The 24,107-nt window shown below is 43.3% G+C and overlaps 1 protein-coding gene across 2 annotated transcripts in view; it reads left to right on the top strand.

The window, feature by feature from the left end:
- The first annotated feature begins 1,091 nt into the window (after positions 1 to 1,091).
- The window catches only part of MORC2 (MORC family CW-type zinc finger 2), a 39,332-nt gene continuing 16,316 nt past the window's right edge, over positions 1,092 to 24,107 (top strand). For both annotated transcript variants that reach the window (XM_014542540.1, XM_005869769.2), the window contains exons 1-9: positions 1,092 to 1,427; positions 9,062 to 9,115; positions 11,625 to 11,659; positions 14,850 to 14,918; positions 15,412 to 15,502; positions 18,470 to 18,578; positions 22,637 to 22,796; positions 22,906 to 23,017; positions 23,527 to 23,652. In XM_014542540.1, coding sequence (XP_014398026.1) covers positions 1,360 to 1,427; positions 9,062 to 9,115; positions 11,625 to 11,659; positions 14,850 to 14,918; positions 15,412 to 15,502; positions 18,470 to 18,578; positions 22,637 to 22,796; positions 22,906 to 23,017; positions 23,527 to 23,652 — 824 coding nt within the window. In that variant the 5' untranslated portion in view covers positions 1,092 to 1,359. The remainder of the gene's footprint in view (positions 1,428 to 9,061; positions 9,116 to 11,624; positions 11,660 to 14,849; positions 14,919 to 15,411; positions 15,503 to 18,469; positions 18,579 to 22,636; positions 22,797 to 22,905; positions 23,018 to 23,526; positions 23,653 to 24,107) is intronic.

Below are 24,107 nucleotides of genomic sequence, written 5' to 3'. Positions count from 1 at the left end.
CGATCGACCGCGCGCCCGCTCCGTCGCCCTACCAGACCGGGGAGGGGGGGAGGGCGCGCCAGGGCTTCTTCGAGTTAGGGGCCTGACTCCCCGGCGACGAGACAAGATGGCTCCTCCGGTCCGCACCGCAGCTACCGTCCCGGCTGCGTCGCTCGGCCCGCCCCCGGTACTGTTTCTTTAAATGGCGGAGAGGGTCACGAAAGCAGGAAGAGAGGCGCGCTCTGTCACGTGACAGGGGCGGACCCAGCGAACAAGATCCGGTCACGTGGACTCATTTTGCCTACCAATCAGGACGCGTCGTTTCAGGGCGGGGGCGGGAGGAGCTTCGGCTCTGTGATTGGCTGAACGCGCCGCGGAGGCCTCGGGGGTTCGGGGCGTCGGGGAGTGCGCGAGGGAGCCCGATTCGTGTGCATAGGCGGAGACAAAGCGGTGGCTGTGGTGGCCGCAGAGGCGGCTGTGAGGCACATGGTTCCAAGAACAAGCTGCGGTTGTTGGGTTCCAATTCCGTGGGGAGGGACAAAGGCAGCCGCGAGCGCCGGGCAACGCCCCGTCGGGTGGTGCGCTTGCCATTGCCCTTCATCCGGGCTCTGAAAGCTGGGCCCAACTCCTCCTCTGGAGCAGAGGCCCGGGAAGGGCCTGAGGGGCCGAGGCAGCAGTCTGAGGAGAGTGGGGGGAGGGGCGTGCCCGTCTGAGGTGATTTGGGCGGCTTCGTTGTGAGGCGCTTTAGTGGGTCATTGTGAGGTAATCGAACTCACTACCCTTAGGAGAGCGGGGTGGGGCTCTGAACGCGGGAGTCCGCCGTCAGTGGTTAAGAGAGATTTCAGTTGGGAGTTCATGAAGCCCAACTATCGCCATCTAAACCCGAATCATGCCCACCAGACTGGGGCCCATGTAAGGATCCTGGGATCACTGGTGGCGAAGACATGGGTGATTGTCCGGTTTTATAACAGAAGTTGTACATTTCCGGATTGGGAAGTTCCCTGGAAGAACAAGAACAAGAAGAAAACAAAGGAGCAGTAATAAAACCGCCCACTCCAGTACCATCTACTTCAAGATTATCCACATTTCGACTCATTGAACTATCTCGCAACTTAACGGGAAAGCTCCTAAGACTACAGGTGTAGGACAATTCTATTCGAAATATTATGTCATAGTCTGAGAAGATAAAAAAAAAATACTTAAAGGAGGAATCAATTGTAGTTTTAGACATCTCTGGCTATATTTTGGTTAGGTTCGCAGTAAACTTGTTTAAGGAGCACAGACTTACCAAACCTTCCTGGAAGAAATCCTGGAAAACCTATTTCATTGTAAGGCTGTGTTTCCCAGTTCGTAGGTAAAGGCCCGAACCTTACTGCAATCATGGCTTTCACAAATTACAGCAGTCTGAATCGAGCTCAGCTAACCTTTGAATATCTGCACACAAATTTGTAAGTATCCTGTAGGTGCCACAATCGTCACCCATAACTCATTTCTTAATATTAGTATGGAAAGCCTCCTCCCAGGAAATTTCGCTTTTTTACTTTTGGGGATGAGCCTTGAGCTCTGTATGGAAGAACAGAGATCAGTGAAACATTTCTTGCTAATCCAGAAGAATATGACCATTTATTGGATCAAAACTTACTTGTTCAAATGCAAACTAGTTATTTGAGGTCACTATATCGAGTTGTTTCTGAAGTGTTTGGTAGGAATCCAAGTACTGTTCTTTGGATCACCAAACGTTGGACTATTCTAGCATATTCGCTTTAGTGACAACAGCAAAAACTGTTGGGCTATAACAAGTTTATTTTCTTTCTAACAAGGGGGGAAAAAAGAAGACATTCAAGTGACAGCTTGTGAGAAGAAAGTATTAATTTTTTTCCTCCAGCAAACAGTTGGCTTTATATTCCTTGGGAAATTCGTCCCCACATCCGACATTGTTTTCATATGCTAAGCAGGAAATAGCAACTTGTTTAAACCCATGATTTAAATAGCCACTCTCCAAAATGTGTGCAAATCTCAGAACACATGGTGTTCGATGTTCTTGGGTTCATGAAGAGATTACCATCACTACAAATTGGTCTGGAATGTTTCAGGGTTAATCCTATGTTCACTCTCTTGGAAGTGATTCATTAGGCTCATAACTACTTTGTGTTTTAATATGGTAATTTGTCACTTTTGAGATAAAGGTAAGTATTCTAACATTTTAGTATGTGGAGAGGTGATGAGCAGCTAAATGATGGCCCAGAGATCTGAAGAATCACCTTCAAGGCTGAGAATATAGACTTCAGTTATCCATTAATAGTATAATTTTATCCTTTTATGGAAAAGGACTTAGAAACAAAACCAAAACCCTAAATTCCAGAGTCGTCTTTGTGATCATGTCTGTAATTTTTTTGATTGCTATTTTTCCTATCAAAATTTTTCTAAGTGGAGTGAATTGTCAAACTATGAGAACTTGGTTTTGTTTTATTTAGGAAGCTTATTGAACTAAAGTGTTTTAGAATAGGTACTGTAAAGGTTACCTACGTGAATTCTTATGGTTGGTGAACTTGAAATCCAGTTAGGTAAGGTTGCTGACTAGTTTATAACATAGCCTTGCTATCCTTTATGTTTGAACTGTCACATTCGGAACCAGCAGTTGAAGGCCACTAGATGTTCACAGATGATCAGGCTTTGCAATGAGGGGCCAAATTTGGAATAGCAGACTGTTTGATAATCTTGGAAGAACATGAATGGGACTTCTAAACTGGGTTCTTGTTCCTGCTTCCCCAGACTTTATTTGATTATAAAATAATATTAATAATAAGTAATTGCTTCATGCCACTACTATTTTAAACATGGCTGAAAGTAATCTTTATAGCAACACTGCTGGGATTATTCCTATTTTGCATCTGAGGAAACAGGTTAAGTTTCATGCCAAAGGTTACACAGCTGCTAAGTGGCAGATTTTAGGCACTAAGATTTCTCTGGCAACAGTGGTTAGTGCTTTTAACCATTAGGCAATACTGGCTCTAGTCAGTTTTACCATTTTTATAAAAAAATATATTTTTATTGATTTCAGAGAGGAAAGGAGAGGGAGAGAGAGAGAAACATCAATGTGAGAGAATCATTGATTGGCTGCCTCCTGCATGCCTCCCACTTGGGACTGAGTCCACAACCCAGGCATGTGCCCTTGACCAGAGTCAAACCCGGACCCTTCCCTCCGCAGGCCAACGCTCTATCCACTGAGCCAAACTGGCTAGGGCCAATTTTACCTTTAAGGTCTTCTTTCCTTGTCTATATAGGAAAGGGTTTACTTCTCACTTTAAAAGTCTTCAATTTTATCTCAGCCTCTAATTTGGAGGATCTGGGATATTTGTCTCTGCTTATTTGTTTTGCTATATTATAACTTAATAACAATAGGTGGACAGAGCCAAAGCAAAGAATTGAACCTCAGTTAAATCACCAAAGCGATATTGGAGAATTTTCTGTGAATTTGATTTACCAACGTTGAACTGGAACCACCTGCTTGCATGGACATTTGAGGTTGGATGTATCATTTTGGAAGCTCTGGGATATCTGGATTACATTGAATTTGTCTACTTTTGAATATGTCCACTTGTGCCAGAAGAAAATATGAACCTAGAAAAACAAGATAAGATTCTGGTTTGTAACTAATTTAAAGAGATTTCTTTAATGTGGTGACCTGACTGGAAGTTCACTTCTAGAGGAAACAAAATTTTAAAGTAAAAAATTTTGTATTGTTTTACAGAGAGAGAAACAGAGACACAGATATCGATTTGTTCCACTTATTTTATACATTCATTGGTTGCTGCTTGTATATGGTCTGACCAGGGATAGAACCCACAACGTTGGCATATTGGGACAACGCTTCTAACTAACTGAAATACCCGGCCAGAGCCATAAATTTTCTTAAGCTGTGACTTGATATTTTTTTTTAAATATGTATTTATTGATTTCTGAATGGATCTAACTAACTGAAATACCCGGCCAGAGCCATAAATTTCCTTAAGCTGTGACTTGATTTTTTTTTTTAAATATGTATTTATTGATTTCTGAGTGGAAGGGAAAGAGAGATAGAAACATCAGTGATGAGAGAGAATCATTGATTGGCTGTCTCCTGCACACCCCACACTGGGAATTGAGCCCTCAACCCGGGCATGTGTCCTAACCGTGACCTCCTGGTTCATAGGCCGATACTCAACCACTGAGTCAAACTGGCCGGCCTTGATACTCTTAATGGTAGATGTATCTCCTCTGTGTTAAGTGGTGCAGTGTCACCTTCAGATAAAGCGAAATTTGTTCTACCACATCGTTGTCTTTGTTTTGTTATAATGTTACAAAGATCTTTTTAGGTTGCCTGACATCTACATCTACAATACAGTGGGGCCTTGACTTACGAGTTTAAGTAGTTCCAAGACCGAGCTCGTTAAGGAGCTCGTTAACTCAAATTACTCTATCAACTCAATGCAAAAAATCGGCAGAGAGACAGCTGGTACCTCAAAAAACTCGTTAGTCGGAACACTAGTAAGTCAAGGCCCCACTGTATAGCCATATTGTGAATTATGAAATGGCCCTTTCCTTACCTCCTATTTAATGTAGATTTGCAAGCAGAACCCCAACTAGAAGGATGGAAAATCATTGTGATGCAGTGGAAAGATCATGGGCTTGAGAGCCTGCCAAGCTTGGATTTGATTGCTTCTTGGCTATGTCCTTGGGCAGAGGTCAAATTCTCTGAGTCTTCATCTGTAAAATGGGGCTAGTTTGACAATGTTTTTGAGTATTATGTAAAGTAATGGTTATAAAATAATTAGTTCATACATGATACATGGTAAACATTGAATGGGTGATTATTATTTTACTTATAGTAGCTTATATAACGCCAAAGTTGGTAAGTATGGTAGCAATTTGCTGTTTGGTGCTAGTCATTATGCAGTTAAGTTTTTAGTAAATTCTGGACCATCTGTTAAAGATAGTAAGCATCTGTCTTGATTTTTAATTTTTTTTTTAGATCTACGGTAACTACTGGTGGTTATTCTCTTGGTTACATTAGCATGAAGGTTTAAGCAGGCATGGAAAATTCTTAGGATACGTGAAAGTCAGGATAATTTGTTTTAATACTGGATATTGCTAGTATCAGATGATAAAAGTTAGGGTTTTTAGATTAAAGGAGTTTCATGCTGTTACTGCTCTTGTTGGTGGTGGCTTTGTGACTGATAGTAAAAAGTTCATGAGCAATCTAGGTGTACTGGTCGTAGTAATGTTCCTTTGGCATAAGATGCATAGCTTAAGTCACTCTGCAGTACTGCTAAGTGGTCTGATAGAGCAGAATGTATAAGATGCCTGCTTTCTATGTTCCTGTTGGCACATTTTATAACTTTTTATATTGGCTATATGATATTTTTGGGTTGTTCTATCTATATTGGAAGTGAATATAGAGTAAACTGTCAATTCTAGAGACAATATTTCTTATGATTTATAATTCTGTAAAATGTAGAGTTCTTACTCTAAATATATTAAAGCAATATGAATGTAAAATGGTTGCTCTAGAATTTCTCTAGATTATTTTCTTTCGATTAGGGCAATTAACTATTGTCAACATATCCAAGTATTTATATAGTTTAAATGCAGGATGAATATGAATAGGGAGAACATTTTCTTACATAATGAGTAGATTTTCCTATGAATTTGTCACTGGAAATGCTGAGCTGCAGAACAATTTCCTTCACAGCACAAATGGTATAAAAGCCTTGATCAGTTGAAAGTGAGAGCTTGTTAAAAATCTTTCTTTTTCTAGATGGTTGATTTTTCTTGAATCATATGTAAGGAATTGTTAGGTCTGTGAAGAAAAGAATTTCCTTTGATAGTTACTCAAATATCTCTATCTCAGATACTAACTAGAAACTAGTGTATCTCTTTGAATATTATTTGAAAAAAGGAGAACTTGTGCAGTTGGTATGTTTTTGGTGCTTACCATTTTAAGAGATATTTTGAACTCTGGCTTTAGTATTTGATAGTAGGATCCATCATTAATCAATTGGAAGGCTGGAGAAAATGGAAGTGTTGTCTCTGAATTTATCAACAACTAGAGGCTCGCTGCATGAAATTCATGCAAGGGGCTTGGCCCTCGCAGCCCCGGCTTCGTCCAGAAGGTTGTCCAGAAGGTTGTTTGGCTCTCCGGTCTAATTAACATATTATGCTTTTATTATAGATTGTCACAAAAGGCACCTTTTTTGATGTATCAGTACACATCACAAAAGTATTCCTTAGTTACATTTTAAAGATACTTGTTAACTTACCTGAAATATGGAAGTGTGGAACAGCATTGATAAGTGTGGAACAGCATTGATAAGTGTGGAACAAGGAAGACCATTTGGAATGATTTTTAAAAATTCTAAATGTACATGGCACATTTCTAAACAATATAAAGAAAACAGTGAAAACAGCCAGAGACAGTTTGTGCTTGCTCTTTTGAGATCTTACTATTGAATTCTAAACCTCTCTCATTTTCATGTGAAGTGATCAGAAATATGTATTGCTGCCCTAGCCTGTCTGGCTCAGTGGATAGAGCGTTGGACTGTGGACTGAAGGGTCCCGGGTTGGATTTCTGTCAAGGGCATATTTCCCAGGTTGCAGGCTCGATCCCCAGTGTGGGGTGTGCAGGAGGCAGCTGATCAATGATTCTCATCATTGATGTTTCTATTATATCTCTCTTGGCCTCTAGTATATTTATATGTTCATTACAGTATTATTTACAATAGCCAAGATGTAGAAGCAACCTGCCCTAACCGGTTTGGCTCAGTGGATAGAGCGTCGGCCTGCGGACTCAAGGGTCCCAGGTTCGATTCCGGTCAAGGGCATGTACCTTGGTTGCGGGCACATCCCTACTGGGGGGCTGTGCAGGAGGCAGCTGATCGATCTCTCTCATCGATGTTTCTAACTCTCTATCCCTCTCCCTTCTTCTCTGTAAAAATTTAATAAAATATATTTTTTAAAAAAAAGAAATATGTATTGCTGAGAAGGCAAAAGGGTATTAGAATAAGTTTTCCAGACTATTCATAGTCAACATTTTCCCTAAAAGACCAGATACTTCATTCTTTAACTTAGAGTACAGAACACTAATTCACTTTGTAAATTCTAAGTTAGGAAAATGACTGGTTGAAAGCTTAAGAGCAAATGTTAGGTTTATTTTTAACTTACGTTACCTTCAACAAATCACTTTAATTTTCTAGCTTATTACTTTTTATCTCTCTTTTTTTAGTGGAGTAATATACAGAATACTTTAAAAAAAAATTCAATTGGTAATTTGAAGAATTTAGCCCAACTGGTGTGGGTCAGTTGGTTGAGCATAATCCCATGTGCCAGGAATGTCACCAGTTCGATTCCCAGTCAGGGCACATGCCCAGGTTGGGGGCTCGATCCTCAGTATGGGGTGTGCAGGAGACAGCTGATTGATGTTTCTCTCATCGATGTTTCTATCTCTCCCTCTTCCTTCCTTTCTCTGAAATCAATGAAAACATTAAAAAAGAGAGATAATTTGAAGAATTTAATATGATTTTAAAGACTTAAGAATTTTTAATAATTAAAGGTATGGATGTTTTAATACATGTTTTTCTCTTAGAAAATGTTTTTTTTTATGTAAAATAATTACGAATTGGGTTTTAGAACAATTTGAGCCCTACTTTCTACTTGAATTGGAGATAAATTTTCTACTTTTTGTTAAAACTTATTTACTGCTGTCACTTTTGGATTAGCAGCATATATTCACTGATCTCATGGGGGAAAGTTCTTCCTAAAATTCTCAGAACTGGTACTTTTAATTCAAAATTTGCATTTGTAAAAATTTGAATATTTACCTGAGGAGGAAAAAAATCAGTGTTTTTAGCAGTTCAGTTTTGGGTATTTATTTTATAAACATTTTAAAATTTGTTTAAACAATATAGTTAGTGATCAGAGATCCTAGATGCTGGTTATTTAATAATGGTTTATTTCATTCTGAAATATTTGAAAATTTTAGTATATCTACTGGCTGAAATTTTGTATACAAAAAAAAATTAGCTGGGATAATTTGGTTATTTTTGAAAAAAGAAGTCAAAGTTTCTAGGTGGTTCTGAGTGGACATGTCCTACTTTTATATCTAATATCTAATGAATACTATTATGGGAAGTTATAGAGAGTGTATTTGGAGGAATAAGTTTAAGGATAAATCTTATCTTTTTTTTCCATAAATATAATCTCTATTCAGTTTTGGGAGGAATAAGTTTAAGGATAAATCTTATCTTTTTTTTTTTCCATAAATATAATCTCTATTCAGTTTCAAATAACATGGTAATTGTATACTTACCAGCCCAAACTTTGAGCAGCCTCCAAGGAGTAGACCGTAAACTTCTCTCCTCTGAAGGGGTTAACTTTAATAAGGGCCCTAAGAGACCATACCATGCTTTTGTCCTAGAAGGAATTGTCCTAGAGGGTCTTGCATTCCTTTAATGTGTAGAAAGTTCTGTTTTTTTTTTTTAGCCAGAGTAAGAGAAAGGAAGTGGATTTTTCTCTTCTTTCTCCTCCACTTTCAAATGGAATATTTGTGCTCATAAATTGCACAACAGGATTTTTCTCTTCTTTCTCCTCCACTTTCAAATGGAAATTGCACAACGTTGAATGGATTTTCTTCTTTCACTAGTAGATCATACACAAGTATTAGTAAAGCAAAATGCTAACAAGATATCCATTGAGCATGCTTAGAGATATGTAGAAACAGCTGGTTAAAGCAATGAAAAATAAATTACATGTATTTTTCTAGGCGGAATATGAGTAGTAAAAACACTGCTTTTAGCAATAGTATACATAGGAATATTTTAATGCTTTGGGGTGGGTTTCTCAACATAGTAAGAATAAACATTTCTGTGTAGATATCAGGACTTGATTAATACTTGAAGGAGATTAGGGAGATAATGATGAAGTTTAAATTTCAGGAGTGTAAATTGACAATGCTCATCGTGATTTTAGATTGTTTCCTACAAACTTAGTATTTTATAACCTTGATTTTTTTCCATAATTCTTTTGCTGATTCTGTTTATCATTTTAGAACTACTCATGAATTCTTGTTCGGTGCTCTTGCTGAACTGGTTGATAATGCAAGGTACGTAGTCTTCTGCAGGCATGTAGTATGTGCTTGAAAACATTTGGGCCATTGTGACCTTTGCTCTCTGAAGACATGGGAGGAAGGCAATTCTGTAACAGCCATGACTCACTCCTAAGAGGCTTGCTACCCAAAAGAGTATTTTTAATTGCACATTAGTTGATAACTCCACTTTATTTGATTAACTTTAATCCATTCATTCCTCGGTGTTCTAGCATAAAAATAATGAACTTCTAACCTCCAAAGCTACCTTCCCATGTGTGTTAGAGCAAGATAATTGTAGTGAAACACAGGGAATTAAGATTGAAATTTAGGAATCAAATTAATGAGACAGACAAGCTTTGATTTAATTGGTGCTATCAGGAGAGTACACTATCTAATGTCTTTAAAATTATTCCAGAGTTTTGTGTCTTCCCAAAGTGTTTATTTTATTGTCAGATGACTCCAGTTGATCAAAGCATCTTTCAATTGTGAGCAGCTGTGCTTGGAAGAAATTATTCTTTAGCACTGTGTTATATGGACTTCTTAGTGATGAAAGCCTATCAATGTTACTGTATAAGACTGAAAAGTTTTAAGTTGGTTCAAAGATAAACAAATAAAAATGCAAAACAGCATTCTGTTTCTATTATGAATATATTGTTTCAGTCTTGTTTCTGAATGCAAACATAAAATTCAGACATTGTTTATTGACTAGGTGTTGATAACTAACAAAGGAAGAAGAGGATAAGAGTTAATAGTAGAAGTACTAGTACTTTTAAACAGATCCCCAGTTAATGAGCTTGCTGATAATCTTCTATGTCTACCTATGTCTATACTATAAACCTATACTATTATTACTTTCATTGTTATTTTCCACCGGACTATTCATAGAAGTGTGCCAGCTAACAAGTTATTTTACAAAAAAAAGCAAAAAACACCAAACTCCTATTTTGTTTCAATCCTGGTTGACTCATAATTTTTGTTCTTTTTAAAAATATTGTAATCGCTTCTTGGCCTTTGGCTAAGAAAAAGTGTAATATCTGTTCTTATCAGTTTAAAAATATTGTAGCTTAATGGAACTATGCTTGAATTTACCACTTGTTAGCTTAGTGAGTCCATGGTGTGTTGTGGCTAACTTTTTTTATATATCGGTGAACTGGAGATTCTTGGGATTATGTGTTCTTGCTTATACATTTTGCCAGTTTCTCTTATATTTGAAAATGTTTTTATGTATTTGGGAATAGGTACATGTGGAGTTACATGGTTTTGAGTTGAATTTTTGCATTTAAAATCAATGAGACTGCATGATTTCCTTGCTTGCAGTTGCCAAATTGGGCTAGATTACTTCCAAACCTTTATGGAAGCCTTCATTGATGACTGAACTTGCATATCAGCTGATGGATAGAATATAGTGGGTACCTCAACTTCCTTTACTGTTAGGGAGGATAAGGCTATGGGCTTGTGAATCAGTCTGCTGCCTGTAGTATGTATACCATAGGACTTGGTTTTTTTCATAGGCCTTACAGCAGCTTATTTTCTTTTTTTCTCAATGTCTTGGTGAGAAGGGGAAATGCACAAGTTATTGGCACATTTTTATTTTTAGTTTTTAGAGATTTTAGAGAGGGAGGGAGAAGGAAAGAGAGAGAAACATTGATGTGAGAGAGAAACATCGATTGGTTGCCTCCCACATGCACCTCAACTTGGGATCGAACCCGAAACCTGGGCATGTGCCATGACCAGGAATTTAACCGGTGACCTTTTTGGTGCACAGGACCATGCTCAACCAACAGCCACACCAGACAAGGCTGGAACGTTGTTGTTGTTGTTAATCGTCACCCGAGGACATTTTCCCATTGATTTTTTTTTAAAGTTTTATTTTATTGTTTAAAGTATTGCATATAGTATTACATATGTCTCCTTTTCCCCTTGTTGACCTCCCCTCAGCCAACCTTCCTCCCCCGTTGATTTTTAGAGAGAGTTGGGAGGGAGAGGGAGAAACACAGAGAGAAACATCGATGTGAGAGAGGCACACATCAATTGGTTGCCTCCTGCATACTGGGGCTGGGGATCAAGACTGAAACTGAGGTACATGCCCTTGACAGGAATCGAACCTGTGACCCTTCAGTGTTCGGGCTGACACCCTGTGGACTGAGCCAAACCGGCTAGGGCTGGAACATTTTTTATGATTGTAATTGATTGAGAGAAACACGGATTTGTGTCAGTTCTTAGTATCTAAAGGGGAATGTTTTTACTTCTAGATGTTTTCACTATGAAATTTGTATTTAAAAATATATATCCAGGCTCTGTCATGTGATTATTTAAAATAATTTGGAGCTGCTCTAGGTGTTTTACAGTCAAAAAAGGAAAATAGTGTTATCAGGTATAAAAAGTATAGCTTTAATGTATGTAGAATGACTGTATGAATTCCTGAAAATAGATTCAAAATAGTACCCATTTCATAATACTGTGCATAGGTGGCATTTCAGATTCTCACTTGGATCTTGATTTTTTTTCCCTTTTAATTTTGCAGAGATGCTGATGCCACCAGAATGGATATATATGCAGGTGAGACACACATCAGTCTTTTCTTCTAATGCCCAGTTCCTTTTAAATCACTTATTGCTATGCCTAAGAAGAAATGAGTGTGAAATAACTGATTTCTGGAGCCCGAGGATATGGCACAATTACTCTAGGTCTTAGGTAGAAACAGGGCACCCTGGTTAGGCATGTAATAGAAACCAAGAATTAGTTTACACCAAGAAACTAACACAGGGTGACCAGATCTAGATCTATTCAAAAAGCCACCAGGAGGTTTATAGGGCCGATGGAACAGGGTAGTGGGGAGTGTAATAACAACCACTAGTGGTTTTATTGGTTGGAGTTAGCAGGTGACCAGGTTTATAGCATCTGCAGCCAGAGAGAGATCTGGTTGGAGGCCAGTTTCTCCTTCCACCATGGCGAAGACCAGTCCCAGCTTTTATGTCAGTTGCATAAAACAGTTGGGTAACTGGGTTGGCACTGAGGTTTGCAGAGGAGATGTTTTCAAGCAAAGGTGTCAGGTAGGAAGGAAGGCTGTTTTGCTTGGAATTTAAAGATACTGAAGCATGTACTGCTTTGCTTATTTAATTGGCTCTGTTGTTTGGCAGTAAGAGCTCCCCCTCCCTTTTTTTTTTCCTAGAGGGAGTGCAACAGTGGAAGAATTTTTAGTCATTATCATTGGCCCTTTTTTTTTTTTTTTAAATAGTTTGCTTTCTGCCTGTTTAATGTTTGTGCTAGCACTTCTTTTGGATCATTTGAATGCTAACAATCTGAAAGCAGAATAGAGGAAGACAGCTTTTAAATCCAAATTTGGATAGCATGATCTGTTTTTCTGAAGTCTTCTGAAAAGTTTGAGGTAATATTTTGAATAAAATTGACTAGCTTCTCAGAATGGATCACCGATGGATCACCTGGGAGCATGCTAGAAATGCAGATTCTCAGGTACCACTTCAGACCCACACAATTAGACACTCTAGGGTGGAGCCCAGAATCTTTATTTTCACAAGTTCTTCAGTGATTTGTATGCACACTACATTTTGCTCTAGCTGATACTTTTCGTAGTCTCCTGCTTACCTGATCGGCTACAGAGAATAGAGTCCATTGGACTATAAGCTTCATGGAGGCAGTGATCACATCTGCATTGTTCACTGCAGTTATCTTCATCACAGAGTCAGGCACAAAGGAAATGCTCAGTAAATATTCATCGAATAAACAAGCGATTGGGATAAGCATTGTAGCTAGGTAAAGATGCCACACTGCCTGCTTACAGGGTTGAAGAGGTTACTGCTGTGTTGGCTCGTCTCCCTTGGCCCTGAAGTAGTGTTGCACATGACCGTGGTTCTGGACACTCTTAGCTGCTTACACAGTGTCGGTCACTGTGTGGCCAGGAGGATCCTCCACATGTGGGTTTCTTACCCTCATAAATCAAATGAAAAATCTTTGAAATGAAGTCCTTGAGCCAGAAAGGGATCTCAGACCCACTGTTAAGGGTTGATTGTGTGTTAAAACAGCCTGCAAGTCCTGTTATAAGAAACACAAGGGCCTAAAAGTAACTTCCTAGGTAGCATTCAAGAAATGCCACCAGTGATCTTTGGGGACTTTTGGAATGCACTTGGCTCCAGCCAGGTTCTAGGTCCCAAAGCAGTCTTCATGTACAGCTCATGGCTGAAGTGCACATTGTTACCATGGTCTGTACCTGGCCCGTTCGCGTCTTCATGACACTTTGCTCCTTGGAATAAATTTGGAAGCCTTTTTGCACGTTACTTGCACTTGCTCCTGCTTGCTAGGTCTCATTTGGATTCTCTAGAGACCTTGATGAGAGGCTCTGCCACGAGGAGAAATTTTCTTATCTACCAATAGTACTTCCAGGAAGGTCCTTGCTCTTGAACTTTCAAGGAGCACTTGTTATTAATGTTTCAGCAAAGTTTAGCTTCCTGAACACTGAGTGATACTTGAAAATCTGTGGTTTATAGTACTTCTGAAATAGCATTTTAAATTGCACTAACTAGTCCATTTAATGGAAGGCGGTCATGACTCACTTGAATCTTTAGCCTGAGGGGAGGACACGCATTTTAAACAGATTCCTCAGCTTAGATAATTTTATGAAGTTGGTGAACTGCAGCTTAGGGGAGAAAAAGATGTATTCACTTAGGAACTAAGCTCAGAGCAGCGCTGGGCTTGTTCCTGTGGTGCCTTACATAGACCTTCCTTTTAGTAGAAGTTCTCTCCTGATTCCAGTGCCTGAGCTGGTCCTCCTTTGCCCACCTCGTCCGCACTGGGTCAGAAGGCAAACTCTTGGGAACTCTAGGATGGGCCCTTTCCCTATTTGGGGATTCCTTCTCCAGTGTTGACTAGTATCACATGACCCAGACTCGGAGTAACCACGTGCCACTGCAGAAGACAGCTCCTGAAAGAAGAGCGTCTTCCACTCACTGGAATGGCAGCCATAGCCTGTTGCATTCCCTTCCTGTTAGCCGAGAGGCCCTCCCATGGCTGCTCTGTCATTTACCCTCAAAGGACTCTTCCTCCTTGCAGTCAGGCCTATCCAGCTGGGAACCAGGCACTTTCGCGGCACCTGTACTATTTCGCTCTTGGGTTGAGGAGTCATTTCAAGGACCCACAGCAAACAGAGGATGCGATGGTGAATACAGATAGCCCAGAAACTGGAGTTAGCCTGGGGATAGTCGCATAGAGACGTAGGAATTCATCTTCTAGATAGCAGTTGCCACCACTATACCCACAGCATGACTGGCTTGATCACTTTGAACTTAACCCACAAAGGATGTGCCATGTTGGGTTTGAGCAGTGTTGATAAGGTTTAGCATGCAGTAGTGGGAGTGCTTCAGTGTCTTGAGGTTCACAGCAGAAGGTAGCATGGAAATAACCCAGATGGAGACAGGCAGAGGGATGATTGAGGTATGTGTGAAATACATGTGTAGTCAGTGGTCCTGGGTTTGGTTGGATACTGGGCCAGGTATTCTGTGTCCTCCATATCGAGTCTCTCAAGCTTTGTCATGAACTAGAAGGAATTGGGGAAGCTTTGGGATTTCCACTCCCAAGGGCCCTAACTTATACTGGCTAGGTCTGTTACAAGGAGAAGCTAGGTTTGACCTGACCTTTTTGGACTAACCTTCACACTGATCCCCCTTCTTACCCTACCCATGCTGCCGCTCTCTGGAGGGTAATCACCCAGTAATGACGGCCTCTTCTTTTACAGAAAGGCGAGAGGATCTTCGAGGGGGATTTATGCTTTGCTTTTTGGATGATGGAGCAGGAATGGATCCAAGTAAGTAACCATTTTTATAAATACCGGCTGTGTTAACTTGTTTTTTTGTGGCCTCATTTTTGTGACTCAAAGATCCAGCAGGAGAGAGAGGAGTGTGTTGCAACATCTCAGGCATAATTCCACATGTGGATTTGCTGGGTCTTGTCCCAGCATGGGAGATAGCATCAGAATGGCAGCCTGAAGTCAGTCAGATTACCTGTCTCTTGACATTATATTTATCAGCTTGCACAATATCCCAGAGCTGAAACTACAGGACACACACACACACCTTATTACCATGTTTGGGTAACAAAATAAGGTCATAGTGATGGCTAAACTGAAACTGACAGGCCAGTTAGGTGTTGTGTCCAATTGCCTCATGGTTGTGAATGTCCTTGGACAGAGGTTTTCAGTAGACACACAGCCCTACTTGGGGTTAGCAAGGCTCAAACCTTTGATTTTTGAGGAGCCTGGAAAAGAAATGCAGACTTTTCACTTATGCTTGCCATTTCAGATGATGCTGCCAGTGTGATCCAGTTTGGGAAGTCAGCCAAACGAACGCCTGAGTCCACCCAGATTGGGCAGTATGGGAATGGGTTAAAATCGTAAGTATCCTGGAGGCCTGTCACAGGACTCAAAACAAAATCAAGCAGTGCTCTCCTGCTTCTGTCTCATGAGTGCTTTCTTGTCTCCATCACTGTAACTCTGTAACAGAAGGAAAGTCAGAAAGGAGTGGATTGGGGACTTACTGTTGCTCAGCCTTGTGTACTTTACAGAACAAAAGTATGGATGCCCAAAACCAGTTGCGGGAGAAGCTGTAGGTTTCTCTTGGCACTGTGCCCTGTACTGCACCTCTCTTCCTGTTGAAAATGTCTTACCCTGTAGTTGAGGTGTGGCGTGATAGTTTTGTGGGATTGGGATATATCTGAGACAGGGAGGAAGTTGCTTCATGGCGCAGCAGTGTTCCCTGAGCACCTGCCATATGTCATGCTTTGTGCTAGGCATTGGGGATCCAGGGTGAGTCAGAGAGACCCAAATCTCCATCCTAAAGGGCATGGTCTCCACTTGCATGCCCCGCTAGGTCCTGTGGCCGGGACCTACCTAATGTCTTCAGATCCCTTGGGACTCCTTTCTCAGACCTTGGTTCCCACTTGTTTGGTGTTTGGAATGTGTTCTGGCTTTGAGTGAAGCCCCAAGAGAAAGGTTTCTATTTCTGAAATGCTCACTCCCAGCTGTACGTACCCTTGGATCGAATAAGACGCAGTGGAATTGGAGTTTGTACAAATGGAATTCTGTGTCATGTTTTCAGTCCTGCTGTGGCGACGTGTTTTCTTTGAGAGAGAGTGGTGATTTGGCCAGTCAACAGCATTAATTGTCCCTCACATGCAGTGTGCTTTGGGTGTGTGGGCAAGAACGAAAGTGCTTCCAAAGACATGCTACCTGGACTTGTGATTTGTCTCTTAGGACAGGAACCAAATGGTATCCACAGGCACTTACCATGTGCCAGGCACTGTGCTAAAAGCTTAACTGATCTTGTTCAATCCTCCCTATAGTCCTGTGAGGTGTCGGTTCTGTTATGCTCATTTTCAGATGCGGAAATTGAGGTTTATAGGGGTAAAATGATTTGCCCCAAAATATAAAGGTGCCCAAGTGTAGAGCAAAGATCTAAACCAGAATTTCTGACTGCAAATTGTGCCTGTTTCACTTAAGTCAGACAAACTAAAATAAAATCCAAATCTTACCTCACTTAATTAGTTATTTGAGCCTCAGCTTCCTCCTTTATAAATTGGGATGATATCATACATACCAGTGTGATGGTAATGAAACCCTGACTTGCCCCCTGGATTGTAGGCCAGGTTTCTCCTACCTGTTTTATCAGTTCCCTGGCCTCAGATAAACATTTCATCTCTCTGAATATCTATTTCCTAATCTAGCATATAGGATTCTAATCTCTGACATTCTCCCTTATGGAGCAAGTTTTAGGAGCAAATGAAATATGACTCTAAAAGTGCTTAGAAGACCGGAAAGGAGAGAGTACAGAAGTTGAGGGTGATGTCGTTAGCATATTTTTAGTAGAACAATTGTAAAGGACCCATTGAGATGGAGCCATCTAGTGTTCAGAGTGAATTCATTTTGATACTAATTCAGAAGTTGAAAAGGTTTTCGGAGGAAGTGATTTGTGGTGAGAATGGGGCTGAGAAGCAGGGAGCCGAGAGAAGTGGCATTTGGGGATTGTTGCTATCCGGTTCAAAGACTGCGGAAGAACGTGGCACAAATTGGGAGTTTTTGCCAATTTAGGGCAAGAGTAAGTTCTGGCAGAAGGCAAGGTACTGTGCCTCATTTTGCCACCCAGAAGCTTTAGGGAAGGAGGACTGTGAAATTGCCGGGGAAGGAGCATTGCCAGAACTTCGGGAACTGGAAGAGGAGAAACAGAAGTTGGCAGCCCCCAGGGTGTCTCTGGATAGTGTCCTGGGAGTTGTCCGGAGCATTTAGGATAATGGGACATGGCATTCATTTGTGTGTTTGGCATACCAGTCTGGTTTGTATTTGTACATAGATGAGAGTAATAAGGCTCCTTATTGCCATCGCCTCCCTCGGGCATGACGAGGACTAATGAGATAATAGCCATCAAGTCCCAGAAGCTGCTCAGAGGAAAGGAACTAAATAGCCCCATTGTTGAGTGGGGAGTCCTCCCATGGGTGCTCACGCTTCTGCCGGACAACTGTTCCGTGCTGCCTGGGAAGGCCTGTCCTGGCCTGTTCCTCAGCTGGTTTCACATGGCCAGACAGGAAGGAAGCAGTCGATTCCTGGAGGCACATTGCCCAGGAACTAGTTGCATCCAGAAGCAGGGACCTGCCTGTGTCATAATGAGCTGGAGGTGGTCAAACGGTTCTGAGACAGAAGATGGCTGTACTTACAGGACCTGAGTCAATTATAGGCCCCCTCGACAACTGTGATCAAGAATTATATTTTATATGGTTAACCTTGGGATCGTACTGGTTTTTGTTTGTTCTGTTTTTTATTTTTATTTTTTGAGGACTTGTGAGCGTAGGTAGTGGGCTGTTCCCTTGATGGTGCTGCCATTTGGTGAGTAGATGCTAGGGGAGTTTGTGTCAATGAAGGAAGGACAGGATGGGAATTGGTTGTGGTTAGCATGGACGCTGATGTGTTAAAGGTATCAGTTACTGGACTGAAATCTGGAGGGGATAGCAGCCCTTGTGTGGCTGGGATGAACCTGGCACATGGGCAGCAGGGTTACATTGTGGCAACGCCTGGGGGTGAGACTAACTAGAGCTGATGATCAGCGGTGAATGTGCCCTAGAAGGGTGGTGAGAGAGCCCTGCATGGCGGGTAAGTGTGGTCGAGAAGGTTATAATAGAAGAGCAGAGGGAGGAGTGTCAGGTGGGAGGAGTCGGGGCGAGGCCTGTGGAACTCGGCTCAGGGTCCTGAGACCGCAGGAGGCCTGTAGGAGAGCGCTCCAAGGCAGTTCGGTCACGACGGGTAGACTTGCTCCTTTCTCAGATGAGCTCTCGAGTCCCTGGGAGAATAACCCAGTTCTGCTTCCCTTTCAGAGGCTCCATGCGCATCGGGAAGGATTTCATCCTCTTCACCAAGAAGGACGACACCATGACCTGCCTCTTCCTGTCTCGCACCTTTCATGAGGAGGAAGGCATTGATGAAGTAGGTCCCCTCCACTCCACACTTCCTGGGCCTGCCCGGGCTGTTCTCATAGGTCAGTGATGGCGAACCTCGGCGTGTCAGCATTTTGAAAAACCCTAACTTAACTCTGGTGCCGTGTCACATATAGACATTTTTGATATTTGGAACCATAGTAAAACAAAGACTTATATTTTTGATATTTATTTTATATATTTAAATGCCATTTAACAAAGAAAAATCAACCAAAAAAATGAGTTCGCGTGTCACCTCTGACACGCGTGTCAGAGGTTCGCCATCACTGTCATAGGTCATTTGCAATGCTGGGCTCATTGGGGTTGCAGGATTGCAGCCATGCCCCTGTTAATTGGGTTAGCTGGTTGAATGAATTGGTGGAGGGGTGAAGGCAGATATCTTAAGTGAGAGGAAGCAAAACCTCAACGCTTCAGGCCATCGAGTGGCCGGAATCAAGATTTGGATATGCAGCTCCCCTAGATCTGCAGCTTGAATTCAGTCTGGTGGGTGTCAGTATGGAAAGTTGTCTTATCGAGGGGAGGATTTGAGGCTTCCAGGACTGTGGGTGGAAACCACAGCTGCAATAATAATAGGAACAGTACTGTCTTTCCCATATTGTGGTGATTTTGTGGAATGTGCTGTGAGCACATTTTTTCTTCTTCTTTTGTTAATTCTCAGTCGAGGACTCCACCCTCTCCCCCCATTAATTTTTAGAGTGTAAGGGAGGGAGAGAGACAGAGAGAGAAAAACATCAATGTGAGAGAGACACATCGATTGGCTGCCTCCTGCACGTGCCCCGACTGGGGTAGGGGATTGAGCCTGCGACTGAGGCCCTTCAGTCTCCTGGCTGATGCTCTAACCACTGAGAAAACCTGCTAGGGCAGCACATTTTTCTTTTGAGGAAATTGTGTTTGCTCTAACCATCTATGTCAGAAGCTACAAGTCAGATACCGATAGGGCCTCAGTAGGTACTAAAGCTGGTGAGCATGTGGAAAAGATCAGTGTATGTACTTCGCTAAATGGCAGCTGGCGCTCAGCCTCAGCTGATTATTGCTATGCTGGAAGGAAGGCCTACAGAATGTACAGTATTCTGTTTTCAGATGATCTGCAGAGCTGATCTGGTGAGGCCTTTGCCTGCTCATGGGATGGGGGGTGGGGGAGTGGGGGGAGACGTGGATTAGAGAAGGCCTTGGTCTGCTAGCCTTAGACTAGACTCCGATCTCCTTTCATATGTGAGAAATGGAGGCAGAGCTTGCAAGAAGGGGCTGAGAGTACCTGTAGAGAGAAATCTATGGCTGTCACATCAACAGGTAGGTGAATTCAGTTTCAATCTAATTTATTTCTGTTGGTTAACCATGATTAGATTACATTTATACTAGCTCTATTTAGATGTGCGCCTAAATCATCACAGATTCATTCATGTTGGGAATAAAAGGCTATCGTTTTTTACCATCTTTACTTGGTAAGCCAGCGAGTTAAGCTTGCCTTTGTGGTGAGTGTCAGCATACCTGACGTGAGGGGAGCCTGCAGCTGGAAAGCGCGGGCTCCTGGGAAAAGGCAGGCAGGAGAGCTCAGCCCAGGCCGGGGTCTTCAGGAACCGTCTGCTCAGGGCCCTGAGGGCTGGGGGAAGGGGCTTGGCCGGGGGCCCCCTGAAGGGAAGTGGTGGCCTCCACAGAGCACGGAGGCCAGGTCAGGCTTGACCTCAGGGCCGTGGTGAGTGTGTGGGACTTGATTAAAAGCAGCCGTAAAAGGCAGTTAAAGAAGGTGTGGCAGTGTTAGGTTTGGATGTTGGGAATAAAAGGCTATCGTTTTTTACCATCTTTACTTGGTAAGCCAGCGAGTTAAGCTTGCCTTTGTGGTGAGTGTCAGCATACCTGACGTGAGGGGAGCCTGCAGCTGGAAAGCGCGGGCTCCTGGGAAAAGGCAGGCAGGAGAGCTCAGCCCAGGCCGGGGTCTTCAGGAACCGTCTGCTCAGGGCCCTGAGGGCTGGGGGAAGGGGCTTGGCCGGGGGCCCCCTGAAGGGAAGTGGTGGCCTCCACAGAGCACGGAGGGCCAGGTCAGGCTTGACCTCAGGGCCGTGGTGAGTGTGTGGGACTTGATTAAAAGCAGCCGTAAAAGGCAGTTAAAGAAGGTGTGGCAGTGTTAGGTTTGGGGGTTTTTTAAAGATCAGTTTGGTTACCGTGTAGTGATTGGCCTGGGAAGATCGGGGTGTTGGAGTGGGCCAGGTGAAAGACCTGGCTGTGTGTAACCTGAAGGGACTCGGAGCAGGGAGGGAGCGAAATAGGAGCAGTCTTCCTCTCTAGCACGTGGGGCCACAGATGTGGTGTTTGACTGATGGAGGGAGGAAAGGGGAAGGAGGGGTGTGGTTGACTCAGGTTCTGGTTGGCAGTTGGGCCTGGCAGGCTATCTGGAGCCGAGGAAGAACGGCGGAGGGTGCAGCTGGGAGGGGAAGAGTATTTTGTCCTGGACACTCAAGGGTAAGTCTGGGTCTGGAGTCGGGGGAGGCCTGGCTCCCGGATTCTTGGCAGCAGATAAGCTCAACTAAAGGAGCTCGTAGAGTGAGAAGAGGACCTGGGATCTCAAGCACGCGGGCATTTATAGGCTGGGAGGAGAAAGTGCCAGGAGACAGGAGTGGCCAGAGTGGTAGGGGGAACCAGAACAGAGGAGAAGTGTTCGGATGGCAGGGGTGGGAATGAATGAATGCCCACAGTGGAAATAATGCCATTGTCACCTGGGACTGCTGTGAAGAATGGGAGGTGCAGAGTGAGGTACAAACTCACAGAACACAAATGGAGCTCAATTCCCTGGTGAAAAAACTAGGTTGAAATTTTTTCCTTACTTGGTGCTAGAAGGTCACTGTTTTGGATTGTTACTGCAGTGCAAACTCAGCCAAGATTTCAAAATAAACATTTTTGGCTGCATCGGAATGTGTGCAAACCAGTCCTAGGGTTGGATACTCTAGGCAGGAAGCTTCTCAGAAACCAGCAAAATGTCCCAGAACTCTAACAGTTTATCACCCTGGCACTTGTTAAAGTACAGAGCTCTTTTTCCTCACGGTGGGCCATGTGATAGCCACTGTCCTGAGAAGCTGTCTGGGGGTGGGGGTGGGGGGAGGAGAGCACACTGAGGCCTCTGGGGAAGTGGCATTTGAGAGGGTTTTTAAAGAAAGAGTAGGATTTCCCCCCAGCTTTATTGAGGCATAATTGACAAGGGTAGAAATTTCTAAAACATACTTTAGACATAAGATTAAATTCCATACATAAAGAAGAGTGTGTTAAAATGTATGTACAGTTTAGAGAATAAATAAAGCAAACACCCATGCAGCCACCATCATAGCTGATGCTAGAAGTCCCCAGTGCACTTCCACCAATCAGGTTGCCTGTTGGGCCTCTAAGGAACTGCCCTAAGGTGACTTTGTGATGACTATTTCCTTGTTTTTCTTCACAATGTTGTCACTTATGTGTGCGTTCTTGAATAGTTTAGTTTTGTGCATTTATGAGTTTTATATAAATGCACTCATCATAGGTTTTTTTATTTTGCTTCTATCATGTAACATTGTGGGATTCATCTGTGTTGATGGTAGTAGCTGTTCCTTTGTTCATTTCCATCACTGCACAGTATTCCATTGTATAAATATGCTACAGTTTAATCCACTTTGTAGTGGCTGTTTTGCTGTTCTTAGGTGTTGGCTGGTACATATGTACAAAAGTTTCTCTTAGAATATGTACCTGGGAGTGGAATTGCTGAGTTGTAAGTTATGTTTATGTGTAATTTCAGTTTCACTACATAATTGCAAATATACTTTCCTTAGTGGAAAGAGTAGAATTATTACCAAACTAGGAAAATGGCCAGAGACATCTCGAGCAGGGAGCTGCCTTGGCACAGGCCCCCAGGGCATAGCCCAGCGTGCCCCAGGGGACCTAGTGATGTGAGGCTGGATCCTGGGAAGGGGCAGAAGCCACAGAGCCTCTGGTGCCAGGCTGTGGAGCTTGGGCCGCACGTGTGGGGAGGGATAAGATGAATGAACGCACACTTTAGGGGAAATGTCTGCCTGTGCTCACTCATAGGTGATAGTCCCATTGCCCACCTGGAATGCTCGGACCCGGGACCCTCTCACAGACAACTTGGAAAAGTTCTCCATAGAGACAGAGCTCATCTACAAGTATTCTCCCTTCCACAACGAGGAGGAAGTGATGACTCAGTTCATGAAGATTCCTGGGGACAGTGGTAAGTAGGCTTTGAGCCTGCATCACCTAGAATCCTTAGCTCCAGAGCCACGGTGTTGTGGGAATGTGCAGGGGGCGCCTGGCAAAAAGAAGGGATTTCTGTTCCCCAGGAACACTGGTGATCATCTTCAATCTCAAACTCATGGATAACGGAGAACCAGAGCTAGACATAGTCTCAAATCCAAGAGATATCCAGATGGCAGAGACTTCCCCAGAGGGCACGTGAGTATGGCTGGGAAGGGAGGGAAGTCCTGGAACTGGTATCCATTTTCTCTGTTGGGAAAGCTCAGGAAGTGACTTTAGGGAGAGAGGGGAGAGTTCATTCGCTGGATTTCCCAGTGTTAGAGTTCATGAAGCTGGGAACTCCACATCATCTTGCCATAGGCAGAGGGATGAATAGGCCAGCAGGGCCTCAGCTAAGCCAAAGGAAAAGATGATTCCTTGCTCCACCTCCTTGATTTGACAGAAGAAACGGAGGCCCTAGAGAGGGGAGAGGAGTGGCCGGGTCCGTGGTGGGCAGTGGTAGGGCCCGGGCTGGTGTCTGGGTGCCTGTGCTGGGGACGGGAGGGGGCAGGATGTGGTGCCAACACTGAGGGAGCACACTTTCAAGGTGGCAGGAGAAGTAGAGATGCGAGTGGGGAGGTGGGAGCCTGCTGAGAGGCGGTCCTGCTGGACCCTGGGTGGGCTGGTTGTGGGGGGTGACCGCACTGCTTTGTTCCCGTCACCTCCAGGAAGCCGGAGCGGCGCTCCTTCCGTGCCTACGCTGCCGTGCTCTATATCGACCCCCGAATGAGGATCTTCATCCACGGGCACAAGGTGCAGACCAAGAGGCTCTCATGCTGCCTGTATAAGCCCAGGTAGGGACCTGCCCGCCCTGCCACGCTTTCCCAGGACGTTTTGGAGAGATGCTAGGCGACAGGTTCGGACAGTGTTGACTGTGTTGGGGCCTTTAACTGACTGTGGTTTACTGTGGGTCCTGAGGGAGGGATAGAGGTGGCCAAGGGCTGTGGAGATTGGCTGGCAAATCTCATTGAGTGTGAGTACCCTCGGTGACGTGGAGGGTGCCCTGCCTGGCACAGTGAGCTGTTGGAGCCTCTTGGCTTCAGGGCCGAGGGGCCTGTAGACACTACACAGGAGAAAAGCAAAGACCCTGGCTGATTACTGAGGTTTGTTTATGCCGTGGGATTAATAACAACTGGGGAGCACTGAGCTTGCTTATCAAAGTGCATCCGGAGGCAAGCGGCAAGTAGAGTACGGAATTGAGTCTCTTTCTGAAATAAGCTTGGCTCTGGCTCACCATGAGGGGCCAGGA

This window comes from Myotis brandtii, unplaced genomic scaffold (assembly GCF_000412655.1).
Source record: "Myotis brandtii unplaced genomic scaffold, ASM41265v1 scaffold303, whole genome shotgun sequence".
NCBI lineage: Eukaryota > Metazoa > Chordata > Mammalia > Chiroptera > Vespertilionidae > Myotis > Myotis brandtii.
This window is presented reverse-complemented; position numbering and strand designations above follow the sequence as displayed.